The sequence below is a fragment of the Octopus bimaculoides genome, chromosome 2, assembly GCF_046866305.1.
Source record: "Octopus bimaculoides isolate indiv1 chromosome 2, ASM4686630v1, whole genome shotgun sequence".
Lineage (NCBI taxonomy): Eukaryota > Metazoa > Mollusca > Cephalopoda > Octopoda > Octopodidae > Octopus > Octopus bimaculoides.
Window position 1 is genome coordinate 50,372,619 of NC_142929.1, and position 15,531 is coordinate 50,388,149.

General features: G+C 34.1%; 1 protein-coding gene across 2 annotated transcripts in view; it reads right to left on the minus strand.

The window, feature by feature from the left end:
• LOC106873657 (katanin-interacting protein) overlaps nucleotides 1-15,531 on the minus strand; it is a 509,583-nt gene that overhangs the window by 428,752 nt on the left and 65,300 nt on the right. For both annotated transcript variants that reach the window (XM_089344962.1, XM_089344970.1), the window contains exons 13-14: nucleotides 12,044-12,146; nucleotides 4,735-4,929 (exon numbers count right to left, since the gene is read on the minus strand). In XM_089344962.1, the coding sequence (XP_089201088.1) occupies nucleotides 4,735-4,929; nucleotides 12,044-12,146 (298 nt within the window). The remainder of the gene's footprint in view (nucleotides 1-4,734; nucleotides 4,930-12,043; nucleotides 12,147-15,531) is intronic.

Here is a 15,531-nt window from a genome sequence, read left to right on the forward strand (position 1 = left end):
AATATTTGTCAGCTGATCAGTAGCATGCCTAATAGGGTCCTTGCATTGAAAAATGCAAAGGGCATGTCTACTGAATATTAGATATTGACATTATAATAATTAATAAATAGTTTGAACGTATAATTTCAAATTTAAATAAATTTTAACGATTATAAGGGTGTCTATTTATTTCTGTCATGTTTGTGTATATATATAAATGATGGGCCTCCACACAGTCGCCATCTACCAAATTCTCTCACAAGGCATTGGCTGGTCTGGGGTTATAGTTGCAGACACTTGCCCAAGGTACCACATAGTGGGACTGAACCTGAAATTTTATGGTTGGAAAGTGAGCTTCTAAACCACAGAGCCATATCTGGAAGAAAAAAAAACAATTCTCCAAACACTGTAGAGCTCACCTGGAGCACAAATAAACAGAGACGATCTGGGTCCAAGAGAAACCAGACATTGTATGCAACAGAGAAGACAGTGCAAGTATAAGCATTAGTAGTGGATGTAAGATGCTCTTTGTTTACAATAATGCTGAACACCTGAAGTGGTTGGAAATTGTAGGAAAAGGAGATCTTGGAAAATGTAGATGAAGTGATGAAGATTGATCATGTAGGAAGTAATGCAACCTTTCTACAGTTAATGACTTGTAGGGAGACCATATTTCATTATGCAACCACAGTATACTTCGAAGTTTTTAAATGCTTTGTAAGTCAATAGTGTTCTGCTGTGTTAGCAGTGCTATTAAATCAATTGTGACTTTCTAGAGTTAGTGCCATGATAAAATGCACTTGATACACTTTGTTAAGTGACTGGCAAATGAACAAAGAGACAACAAAGTACAGAGAGTAATCACTAGTCTTACCCTTCTTAAAGACAACTTTTCTAGTGCTGGTGCCACAGTAAAATGCATTCAGAACATTCAATAGAAAGAACATCCATAGAAACCATGCTAAATATTGAGAGTATGAGTGAATGAGACATGGTCCTTTGGCACATCTAGGAGAATAGAAACTCCAAATAAGAACTGACTCACATTCTAATTGCTCTTACAACCCATACCAACATGGAAAGCCGGTGTTAAAAGGGTAATAATTAGGGTGATGATATATAATTTTAGATATACATACGTATACACACGCACATACACGCATACATGTGTGCATGCATGTAAGTATATATGTATGTACGTATGTACATGTATTGTTTTGAGTGTGTGTGTGTGTGTGTGTGTGTGTGTGTGTATGTAGGCAGATTTACCAAACATTATATAGCATGTAGAAACAGGCATAACAATCATAATTCAGACACACACATCATATGCACGTAGTTTGAGAACTAAATTATTATTATTATTATTAACATTCACATTCCTAGAACTGGTTAACGCTTTCATGAACAAAAAGAGAAAAAAATAGCAGTATTATACGGAATAGTATTTTTTTTTGTTTTTGTTTTTTTACATTTTAAAACAATATTCCTCAACAGAAAGCTTAGAGTATTATTTGTATTGTTGTAATAGTTAATTCATAGAATTATAAAAAAATAAAACTCAATATCATATATATATATATATATATATATATATATATATATATATATATATATATATATATATATATATAATATTGTCTTGCCTAATCAAGTTAACTGGATGGTAATGAAAGCATTTCTTCAGAGTGGAAAAGAAACAGCAGGAATGCAAGTCAGAAGTATAAAAAGCAAAAACGTATCAAAAAGAAAAATTCTAGGTCACGTCTCAGTGAATCTGTTCGAATTATTACATTATATATTGACTGCATCTATTATGAAATGAACAATTCAATTGGTTAGAATCAGCTGAGAAAATAACAATCATACATACTGATATATTGACGATGAGTGATTTTGATACAGTTGATAAATCAATAACGAGAGAGATTAAGCTATAATGTTCAATAGGATATGGTTTGGCATGAACTTTTCAGCAAGCATTATGAAATTTGCAGGTAGGGGAATTACAATTAGAATTCAATTACAGCCTAAAAACATTTGATATAGCAGCAGATTTCTATGAAATCAAAAGCAGAAATGTCTTTCAGTTTCTTCTATTTACATGCTTTATTGTTCCCGATATCCATGCAACAATTAAATTTGGCAGCCAAATTATTGTCTATATCTGTAACATATCTCCCGAATACAAATCCATAGTAAGCAATAATGGTTCGCTTATTTTTATGTATGTAATAATCAAAGAGTTGTGTGCTCTAACAAAACGGAAAGTAGAATTTTTGTCTGAATATTCGCCTTTGTGTATATTTTCTAAACAAACTCAGCAATTTAATCAAGAAGACAATCCAGCTCCATAAAGAATAGGTGTAGTTTCAAACTTCCAAATAAAATGTCGAAATCTGACCAATAATACCTACTCCTTTTGTAAGGAAACAAGCAGGAATGTAAATTATAATATCTGTATTATCGTTATTGTTGTTGTTGCTAAGGTAGTGAGCTGGTAGAATCATTAGCATACCAGATAAAATGCTTAGCAGTATTTCATCCATCTTTCAAATTCTGCCAAGTTCGACCCCCTTTAAATCCTTTTGAGGTCAATGAAGTAAGTACCAGTTGAGCACTGAGGTCAATGTAATCAACTAGTCTCTTCCTCAAACATTTCAGGCCTTGTGCCTATAGTAGAAAGGATTATTATTATTATTATTATTATTATTATTATTATTATTATCACTACATTATGTGTTCAAATTCCACTGAGATCGACTTTACCTTTCATTCTTTCAAAGTCAATAAAGTAAGTACCAGTTTAACACTGGGGTTAATATAATCAACTCATCTCCTCCCCCAAAATTGCTGCCCTTATGGCAAAATTTGAAACCATTATTATTATTATTATTATTATTATATTATTATTATTATTATTATTGATATTATTAAGGTGACAAGCTGACAGAATCATTACGCATGCCAGATAAAATGCTTTAAATTCTGAGATCAAATTCTGCTGAAGTCAACTTTGACTTTCATCCTTTTGGGTGTCAATAAAATAAGTATCAGTTGAACACTGGGGTCAATGTAACAAACTTTCCACTCCCCACAAAATTCCTGACCATGTGCCAAAATTAGAAATCATTATCATTATTATTATTATTATCATCATTATCATTATTATTATTAAGTATGAATTAAAAAAGTTTGTCAAAGAGCAAATTCTATTTCTTATAAGCTGCTGAAAGTTGTTTGGGTTTAACATGTAATCAATCATACAATGAAATTTCATTATCATTGTCATGAAAAAAATAAAATGTAACACACTAGGAAATTCAATGCTGCAAAACAATATTAAAGTTAAGAAAATGGCAGCTGTAAGCTATTGATGAGAACATTCAAATAACTGTGACCTGCTGAGCGACTCACACGCACACCGTAAGATTGGTGACACTTCATATTGTCTTATGTGAGACATCACAAAAAAAAAGTATATTGAGAAGTGATGGTATATTGGGAATATTAGAATGAGATGATTAGGTGTGGCAATTTGGATGATCGTGATTTGGCACAGATGATTGGACATTCAATCTGTTTTGGCAACAGTAAGTGTTGGTACTCAAGACAAATACACACACACACACATACCATGCACAGGCATGTGGGAACATAAACATAAAAAGAGTGAAAGATGACATTACAGTTTATTGATTGAACAGGATTCATATGCATAAACAGAAATATTCTCACATACAGGCACACACGCACAAATATATACATATATAACGAAGGCAGTTACACACAATATAAAACCAAAAAAGGAAGAATTCAATTGTCACTAACTGTGACTGAGGGTGCCAGGTAGCACCTATATTGCTAGAAATAAGAGTTAAAAACCATTAGTGCTGCAAGAAAGCACTACTAATGAGCTTGTAATTTTCAAGCAAAACTAATCTAGTAAAGTGATCTAGCTTTGCTGTGGGACAGTTATCTCCAACTGTCAGTATATGAAAAATTTGCTTTCTTCTGGTTCTAAGGATTTTGAACTCTCATTTCTAGCAATACAGGTGCTACCTGGCACCCTCAGTCACAATTAATGACAATTGAATATATATATATATATATATATATATATATATATATATATATATATACATAATTGAGATTCAGTTGAATTAGGTACTTAAGTTGAAGCACCAAGTCAGTCCAGTATTATCTGCACGGCTCGAAGTAAGGTGAATCAAATCAAAATAAGCAACAGGATATCAAGTAGTGATGCAGTACAACTGCTTCAAGTGGCTCCATTTAATTGAACAATGCATTATTATGAATTTTGACTGAACAGATGGAGCCTCGAAACAAAAAGTTGCATGGGGGCCTCTAAAAGTCATGTGACATCCCTGTGCAGTAGCCATGTATCTCCCTCACTGCATGACACCTATTATACATCCTCTATTCATACTCTAATCTCTCATCTCTCATCTCCTGGCACAAAACTCCTCCTTCAATACTGCTCCCCACTTAGCTGTAAATCATTGTTGCTGGTACCACATAAAAAAGCACTATCTTCTAAATCATTGTTACTGGTACCACATAAATTTTATTTTTTATATAAACAGTTACGACACAGAAAAAGGATACACTTAAGCAATGGAAATGAAGGAAATAATTTCAATATTTTAGTTATGGAAGTTTATATCTTTTAAATTTTATTCCTCTCCACTCCAAAAGAGAAAAAAAAAAAGAGTTTTGAATTGAGTCAAATACCTTTGCTTTTCCATTGAAAACAACAAGAATTGAATTTGATGGATTGCTAGCATTTTTGACAGTTACATTTTCAGGAAGAACAGGGATGATTTTGCCGGATGTATCATAAAGCTGAATTTCAGTAAGTCCAATTCTTTTATTGTGACCCCAGTTTGACAAAAGTTCCAACCGAACTTTCCGATGAGGATGGAAAGCCTAGAAAATGTAAGATATTGGAAATAAGATTCAACAAAAGCAATTGGAAGAAACTGAAATACAACATTATGAAAAAAATAAATCTTATAGTGCATACAAAACATATTTCTATCTGAGAAGCAAATCTATTATTGATCATCGTTTAGTTTTATATTGCATATGTGATTTTCTGTTGTCATAGTTTGGGAAAGAAAGTGTCTGATGGACAGAGTGATAAACAAAGACGTCAAACAAAAAGTATATGGCAATAGGGTTCTTGAAATATAAAAATTTGAAAAAAATTGGTCATAAGTTTCATATGTCAAAAATGTCATATTGTATTGCAACGAAATATTAACAGAGAAGACTTTCAAAATGTAAAAATAAAAATAAATAAATTAAAAATATGTAAATAAAATAAATATACAAAAAAAAACAGGCTAAGTTTAGTTTTCATGTTGAACACACTGAATTCTGAGAATGCATGCTGGAAAACTAAGAAAACATTTTAGAATAAGAAGCACCAACTGTTGCATTTGAACAATAAGGAGGTGATAGTGATAGTGAAAAAAATGCAGTTTTAAGAAAGAAAACATGAAATGAGCAAGTTTGATCCCACCTACAAGAGTTATGAGTAATACAAAATAGATAGAAAGGAAATAATAGAACAACTGAAGGCTGTCAACAAGACTTAAATGATTTTCTCCAAGAAGTGTTGGCAATAATCATATTTCATAAGCATCACAATCAAGTTCCAGAATTTGGATTGCTATTAAGACAATGAAGGTAATAAAAAGAATGTGACAAATGGTTTTAGGTAACACCTTTAATTTTCTAGCAATATTTTAAACATTTTCCACTGTTTTCTATTCATTGTTTTTTATCAGGTTCAGCTTGCACTCTTTTACTTGTTTCAGTCATTTGACTGCGGCCATGCTGGAGCACCGCCTTTAGTCGAAGAAATCAACCTCAGGTTTGTTACAAATGATGGATTTTTGCAATTTGTTTCCAATCTTTTGTGGCTTCATTGGCATCATCATCATCATCATCATCATCATCCTTTTATTGTCAATTTTTCCATGCTTGCACAGGTAAGACAGAATTTGTTGAAGTAGATTTTTCTATGGCCAGATACTCTTCCAGATGCTTGCCAACCTTAACCTGCTTCCGAGTAAGGTAACATTTCTCCTCAACCAGACATGTTTTCATGGAAGACAGGAAACAAATTGACACTGCTTGTATGACGGTGACGCTCACTTACAACTCTCATGAAAAGTGAAGGCAGTGAAACAATAACACACACACACACACACCTACAAACACAAACATCTATTAAAATAACTACATCTCTGATCAATTACTGCCTCATGCAAAGGTCAAATACAACTCACATTACAGCACTGATCACACATCAGACATAGTTCTGCTACTCATACAAACATTCACTATTACACCCAGTATCAACTGCTTTGATCTCACTATTCTAACAAGGCCTGCAAATGTCATGATTTTTCTTCCACTCAAGTAAAAAGGTAAAAAAAAACATCTGCCCTGTGCTTACTGGCTCGTGAAGTAAATGCTAACATAAATTTTCAAAGCATTTTGTGCTGAGAGTACAAGACACCACACCTTTAAATGTGATGCAAGCCAGTCACACACATAACCCTTTAACATTAGTGACCATATCACACCCAAATATCTGCTTGGTTTATGTTCAAACTTGCCAGACGCCAGAGCAGGCCTCTCACACTTACCCTACAATGTCATTCGAAAATTAAGCAATCACATCATTGAAATCTCAAAGCAACAGGATAATGTGTGATTAATTGATTCAAAACAATGTGAATAAATAAACATTAGATTTGATTGAGTAATCTAAATGCTAAAAGGATGACCCTAAGGCATCATTAGTACTTAATTCCAGCTGCATGTACTAGAACAACATGAAATGAAATGGCTGGCTCAAAGACACAATGTATTAATCACCCAGTCCAAGAATCGAACCTACAACATATTATGATGTCCACTAACCACTAGTCAACACTTTTTTACTCCTTCTAAATACAGTTCTATATTTAAGAGATGAGGAATTATGTACATTATTTACATTTGATGGATATTTGTCCTCTTCTTGATTCGGCTGATATACGCTCCAACCTTCATCAAGTGTCTTGGGGGAATTTTGAACGTGGGTATAAAAGATGGGCTACAGCAAATATTCTGCTCACTACCACAGGTTTGCTTGTCAGTTGTTTGACCATAACCAGTTGAGCATGTCCCTTGGTGGCTGACGATATGTGCATGTCTGATCACGAGCAGAAGTAGTTGGGGAGCATCATACCAATATTATGTTGAGAGGGATTTGGATAATTCACCTTTGGAATACTTTAGGAATGAGAACCCAGGTTCGAAATTTCCCCAAAACACCTGATGAAGGCTGGAGGGTTTATCAGCCGAAACATTGTTAACAACGAATAAGATTACGACAAATATCCGTCAAATGCAAATAATGTAAATAATGTCCTACTAAATAGTAATAATAATAATATGGCTTCTGATCTTAACTGATTGGAAATGTTATCATGTACATTGTTTTGTCTAGGTATAAAAGATGGGTTACAGCAAATATTCTGCTCAATACCACGGGTTTGCTTGTCAGTTGTTTAACCATAACCAGTTGAGCATGTCCCTTGGTGACTGACGATATGTGCATTTCTGATCACAAGCAGAAGTAGTTGGGGGAACACCATACCAATGTGTTGAGAGTGGCTTGGATAATTCACCTTTGGATACATGGGTGTTTCATTCAACATCCTTAAACAACCAATATTCAAGGACCTTTTGAGCAGGATGGGCTACTCGACTTGAAAAATATTCTAACTGGGCCCCATTTGCAAGGTTGTGCACTGTTTATCGTGATATGAGATCACCATGTCACACACATATGGTTGTGATGCATGTGCCTAGTGTACTCTTATCAGATGGGTAGTCATGATGGGAATACTGGGCTTCATATATTTTACCCCAATATCACTTTGATGGCATGCACTGCTCTCTCACTCAATAATAATAATAGTTCCTTAAAATTTGAAATAGGAAGAATTTTGAGTATGAGAACTATCAAGATTGTGCCTATAATATTTGGTGTGTTGGGAACAGCTAGCAAAGATATAGACAAATGGCTGAAGGAGAGGGTTCCTACAGAAAGTTTGTCCCTTAGGGTCAGCAAGGATTATCAGGAGGGTTCTAAGCATTTGAAAGACTACTGAAGCATCAACCTCAGTGCTTGACTGGTTCTTGTTTTATGGGCCCCAAAAGGGTGAAAGGCAAAGCTGACTTAGGTGGAATTTGAACTCAGAACATAAAAATGGACAAAATGTTGCTAAGCATTTTACCCAGTGTGCTAATGATTCTGCCAGCTCGCCACCTTGATGATGATGATAATAATAATAATAATAATAATAATAATAATACAAATACAAAAATTGCCATGTTAAGGTAGGTCAGTATTTGGAAAATTGGAAAATATGTGAACACTACAAAATCAGCACTCCTGCTTACTGGTATGAACATCATCCTGAGCCAGTCATTGAAGGTAAAAATGTCACTATCTTCTGGAATTTTCCAGACAACACTACTGCCCCTGCCACTTCCCCTCCCCAAGCTTTCAGTCAAACTATAACATCTCTTATCCTTCACTTGCCCCAGGACACTGGGTGTGTCTCGGCAAGTGATTGTAACAAACATGCAGATTTAAAGTAAATATAATAATTAATAATAACAAGAGCACTCAGAGAGCGCAAACCTCAATCAAGGCAACACCAACATCCTCTCAATGATTAGCCAGAGATGATTTTTAAAATAATGAAAATATCTGAAATAAACTCGACTGCTCTCACAAACGAGAATACTAAAAATGAACCGGACTGCTCTCAAAAATTAAGTAAAAAAAAAAGGAAAATAATCCAGAAACCTTGTCTGGTACTGGATCAATCCCAAAATCTAATCAGTTCATGCCAGTCACAAGGTCAAACATCCCTGAAAGTTTCATCCAAATACATCCAGTGGTTCTTGAGATATCTTGTCCAAAGACAAACAAACGAACGTAACTGAAAACAATACCTCTGCCTTTGCTAAGGTGGTTGTATCAATAATAATAATAATAATGATGATGATAATAATAATAATGCCTTGATCAGAGTCACAAGCAAATGTAAGATTTGAACTTTTGACTGTTTTGTTAATAGTCCAACAATGTAAATTTACATTATTCATGGTTTATTTTTATCACATTCTAAAATAAGGAGAAACATCTATTTGTTTTTGTTTTTTTAACAAAAAGGCTTTGTTTATCTCCATCACTACCATTTCCCCATCTATTTTTACATGTTTGTCTATGAAGATTAAGTAAATACTTTCCATTCTCATCTTGATAATTTGTTTCAGATCAACCAAAAACACAAAACTTTAAGAGAAACGGTATAAAAGAAATGGAAGGAGCTAGCAAGCTAATGGCTAAATAGACATTGTCTTGAGATTTGAATAGCTTTCCCTTGGGTAAAGTTTAAAGAAAAGGAATGTTCTTCATACACACTTTATCATCATCATCATCCATTTGATGTAACAGAGTAAAACAATACATAGAGCATGAAGCAAAACTTTTAAAACAAATATTATTTCCCTTGGGTAGATTCTGTGATTTTCCAAGAATGAATAAGATATAATAGTATCAAGGACGTACAAATTTTATTTCTCACATATGGAAAAACAAAACAAGAAAAAAACGTAGAATTTTTTTTTATTACTATTATTATTTTTTTTTTTTTTATTAAAAATATTCTATTTTGTTAATTCTGTACATACAGAGTAAAACAAAAAGGTATATCCCAGTTACAGGTAAATTGCAGCTCTTGAGGCTTTCTGAATGGCGTACCTAATTTCATGAAGAAAATAATGTTTTCTAATAGTGCAGCCCACCTGATGATAAGCCATGTTTTATGTGGCCCACTTCTTGGTAAATGTTGCCCATGCTGGGCTCATGCAGCTAATTCTTAAGTGTTATATACAACTTGCACACAGCTAATTCATAAGTGTTGGATGGCAATTACAGCAAAATGACTGGTCAGTGCTTTGCTAGTTCTATGATTACTATCTGTGAGCATATGTGCTTCATCCCTCCTCACCTGTCAGAAAAAGTTAGGTAGATGACTGAAACCATCTCATTTGGTATGTCCTTCCATATCCTACACACAACAAAATCTTGCCACTCCAGTTTGCCACTCAGCTGGCAAAAATGCATTGTACCTGTAATTCAAAGGACCAGCCATGTCACATTCTATAATGTTGAATCTCACTGAGAACTACATTAAGGGTATGTGTGTCTGTGGTGTGCTCACCCATTTGCACATTAATTTCACGAGCAGGCTGTTCCATTGATCAGATCAACTGGAATCCTCATTGTCACATTGGGTTCAGTCACCTCCATATTGAGTCCAATCCTTGCACTAACCACTATATCCTATACTTCCTCTTCACAGGAATTCCTTTGTTAAACACATCTCTCCTACAGTTAAAAACTTGCAGCATTACCTATGGAATATTGTCTTTATCAATCTCAAAAGCCTTCGGGTACCTAATGCTACTGCCCCTTCTTCCAGACCTACTAATAAAAAGAAAAAGGTGGTGAAACCAGTTATTTCACTGTTGGATCTCACTACTACTTTTTCGAATTCTTATATTTGAGACAACAATAGAATGAGCTATAGCAACATACACACCAATTTTTAGTGACCAGACTTCAACTGATGATTAATACAAAGATAATATCAGTAAGTTCTATTAATTAGTCTCAGCATTCAGTCAGCTTGACTTAACTAATTCATGTCACTGCATCTGACACAATCACCGGTTAACAGCAGTGTTGTATAAAGAGGCATGACAAAGTATAATTAATTTACCACTTCCTTAATTCTATCACTGAAGAATTGTTGCTCACGATAAAATTTTATAGAGTTTAGCCCTGCATGATTCCTGACAGCTATAGTCTCACAAATGAATATTTTCTGAGTCATGAAAATAAGTTGATAAATGGAATACTGAGGTCTGTTACTTCGATAACTCTAGTAATGAAGTTATACTCTATCTTTACAATTGTTATAACAATTTAACATTAATTAAATTTTATGAGCAATACTTTTATTTTCATTCAGTTTTACACCTGTTTTTCCATGTTGGCATGGGTTAGAAAGAAACAATTATTATGGTATTCTTTTTACAGTCAGATGTCTTTCCTGTTGTTAACCTTCACCTATTTTTCAAGTAAGGAGTCTTTCATTTCACATGTCTTTGAAAGTACAAACCCAGTTAGAGATTTATTGACAGGCCAAGTGACAACAATATCACAACACATTAGATAAGCACAAATGTAAACAAACACACAGGCACACATACATATGTACATCATCATCATCATTTATTGTCCATCTTCCATGCTGGCATGGATTAGATGGTTTGACTGAAATTGGTAAGCTGGAGAGCTGTGCCAGGCTCCAATCTGTTTTGGCTTGGTTTCCAAAGCTGGATGTCCTTCCTAACATCAACCACTCTACAAGAGTGTAGTGGGTGCCTTTTATGTCACAGGCACAGGTGCCATTTATGTGTCACCAACATGGGTGTCTTTCATGTGTCACCAGCACTCCACGATGACAATTTCACTTGGCTTGACATGTCTTCTCAAGCACAGCAAATCTCTATCACTTGTCATCCCCTCCATGAGACTCAACAGCCGAAGATCATAAATATATATATATATGCCCAAAAGTACATATATATGCGAGCATGTATGTACATGTATGCACACATGTATGCATGTATGTAATACATATATGGATAAATACGATAGGTTTCTTTCAGATTCTGCTTACCAGATCCACTCACCAAGCTTTGGTTGGCCTGGGGTTGTAAAGGAAGACACTTGGCAAAGGTACCATACAGTGTGGGACTGAACCCAAAACCATATGGTCGAGAAGCAAACTTCTAATCCACACAGCTATGTCAGTGCCAGTATAAAATGAAATTGTATTTAAAATTTTAAACTGTTCTTAGAGAACAAAAGTAGTTTCTTGAAACAACTCACAAGATTCTGGTGTTCTTTCCCAGTTTCTTGATGTCTTTCAGAAATTTCTGTGTCTGCTGTTTCTTCTAGTTTACCCAACATTTTTATGAGATTTACTTGTTGCCTGCAAACAATAAACAAACAAATAAATAAATAAATAAAAACAAACAAACAAAAAAGATAAATGATATTCTTTTATCATTCTTTAATTTATTTCAGTCATTTGACTGTGACCATGCTGGAGCACTGCCTTTAGTCAAACAATTCAAACCCAGAACTTATTCTTTGTAAGCCTAGTACTTATTCTATCAGTCTCTTTGCCGAACCGCTAAGTTACAGGGATGTAAACATTCCAGCATCGGTTGTCAAGCGATGGTGGAGGGACAAAAACACACACAGACATATAATCCAAACAACTAATTAACGGGGACATAAACACATCAACACTGGTTGTCTAGTGATGGTGGGAGACAAACATAGACACACACACACACACACACATATATATATGAGAGGCTTCTTCCAGTTTCCATCTACCAAATCCACTCACAAGGTTTAGTTGGCCTGAAGCTATAGTAGAAGACACTTGTCCAAGGTGCCACACAGCAGGACAGAACCTGGAACTGTGTGGTTGGGAAGCAAGCCTCTTACCACATAGCCACACCTGCACCTAATACACACACACACACACACACACACACACACACACAGCTTCTCCAAAATGGCAAAGAACATGAATGTGTAGAAGTAAGAAAGCTAAAAATACAGTAATTTGTCATTACCAAGTTCTCATAGACACAAGAATGTTAATACAAGCAATGGAGTCTCTAACAATAACATAAAAAAATATTTTAAATAAAATTTGGTATAATCTTAGCGCACCGACATAAGATATTGTCAAAATATACTAATATCTAAACCTTTCACCATAATACTAAATTTCATGGTTATTCCAGTAATGATATTAAAGATTTACAAAAGAAAAATAGAATTCATGGCTTCAATAAAGTTGACATAGCATCGTCATCATTTAACATCTGTTTTCCATATTGACATGGGTAAAATAGTTTGACTAGGGCTGGTAAGCCGGAGAGCTGCACCAGGTTCCAGACTGTTTTGGTTTGGTTTCTATGGCTAGAAGCCCTTCTTAACACTAACCACTTCACAGAGTGTACTGGGTGCCTTTTACGTGTCACTAACATGGGTGCCTTTTATATGTCACAAGTATGGGTGCCTCTTACGTGTCACCAGAACAGGTGCCTTTCATGTGTCACCGGCACTGGCCACGACTATGTTTTCACTTAGCTTGATGTGCTTTCTTAGGCGCAATAAATTGCCTTAGTTTCAAACATGACATTCCTCAACAAAAGATTGATTGGTATATAAAATTGCTTTCTGCTGTTAAGGGCAATAAAATTTTGAGAAGATATATCTGATTTCTGCAGTAAACAGGTTAAAAAAAAAACAGGTACAATTTATTTTTATGAAGCTTCTACAACTTTTTGACATTTCTAAAAATGAATTTAATCACATTCGAGGTTATTCTTGTTAAAAAACAAAAAAAAAAAAAGTTAAACAGTTTTCTAAATTATGTATCAACTTGATGTTTAGCCCTGGGACAAATTTGAATGAGTTGACTTAAAATTAAAAGCTTTCCAACTATAGCTACCCTATTAGTTTTCCTAATAATTGTGTGCCTAGGCAATTATTCAACAAGCCATTCCATTTTAAGATAACAGAAGACAGTTTGAAGGAGGTTTCGTTTAGTATTTCTAGTAGTTCAGTTGCTCATTGTTAATATAGTGACTCACCTATTGCCTTAATAGATTAACTCATTTAATCCAGCCATATTTGACCAAAACATTCTGTTTTATGTTCAAACTGGCCAGATATGGTTTCTCACACTAACCCTACAATATCATTCAAAAACTTAACAGTTACCTCATCAAAATCTCAGAGCTACAAGATAATGCATGATTAATTCAAGACAATATGAATAAACAAGCATTACTTTTGACAGAATAATCTGCACACTAAAGGGTTAAGGTGGATAATTATGATAAAGGATATTCAAACTAAGACATAAGAATTCCTCTAAAAATTATAAAACTGAATAAATTTTACTGTCTTTCAAATCCTACATGTTGAAATTTCATTTCAGAATGGAACTTTGATCCATCCAGTAGCATGGATGTTATTCAATATGCTGAGTGTAATAAACAGCACAACTCATTCATCTAACATAGATAGGTAAATATATTAAAGGGAAACTGAATAATCATCTAATTGGTGATATAATTAAGTTTCCTTACCTCAAATAAATCAGAAAGAATCATACCAGATAATAAATGATCTGATAAGGATGATCTATAAACTTATATTAAATAAACTCCAATGGTTGGCACCTGGCAACTGTTAACTATTAATTATTTACCCATTAAAGATTGGGCATTTCTAAAGCTTATATTGGTGAATAACAAAGTAAACATTTCCAGGCCAATGATAAATACTTTTAAAAAATATGATTCATCGGCTCTAAACAAAAGAAATTTATAGATAAAGAGATCCAGGATTTCAGGAGTGACAAAAGGAGCAGTAGTAGTTAACATTTATGAGCAGTTATGAAATGAAGCCTACAAAATGTCTACATGGATGGAACCAGCAGCTAAGCAATTTAGCCCTTATGTTCTTATGCCATTCATAACAGATGCTATAAAATGTTATTGAGTTAAAGGATATTCTATTGTTAGAGTTTGCTGGATATACCAGGCAGTTTCAGTTAAGGAGATGCCATTATCAGTACTCAAGGAAAATGAAGTGATAAAGTATAGTTGCTATAATTTACAAACCTTTTAGCTCTGAAGGAAGGAAAATAAGAGTTGAGGTGTTTAATATAGAGGGCCACCAGAAGCCAGAAAGAAACATGTTGAATATGATAAGTTTTTACTCTTTTTTATTATTATCATTAATAATAAATACAGTACATTTTTTTTGTTTTGTCTGTGACATAACATGCCATGGATGAATTTATCAAAGGACTTCAAAAGTAGTCAACCTCTTGGACTAGATAGCAAATTATTTCAAAATTTGCATCTCTTGTTAAAAAAGTTGTACCAAGGATTTTCGTCCAAAGTGGAATCAGGGTCATCTATAATAGAAAACATTCTATTTTTGTATATATATTTCTCTCTAGAAATATTTAAAGATGTGATGTGAGCCATACAGCCATACAAGTCAGTGTCTACAGCCATCTTTTTAGACTGGTATTACATTGATGTCTAATTGATGCTTATATGTGGTTAGCCAGCATCTAAGTAATTCTGGAAAACTTTAGCCACAAGTATTAGTGTGTACAATACAAGTATTGGAGAAATTTGCAGTGAGTTGTAGAGCAGAGTAGCTTCCTTTATGAATATTGGTGTAATTATGTAAGTTGTACTCAGACTTTTTCTTTGTAGAGTAAAATCAGGAATCCAAAGAATCTGATGATGGTGTATGTCAGCAACAAA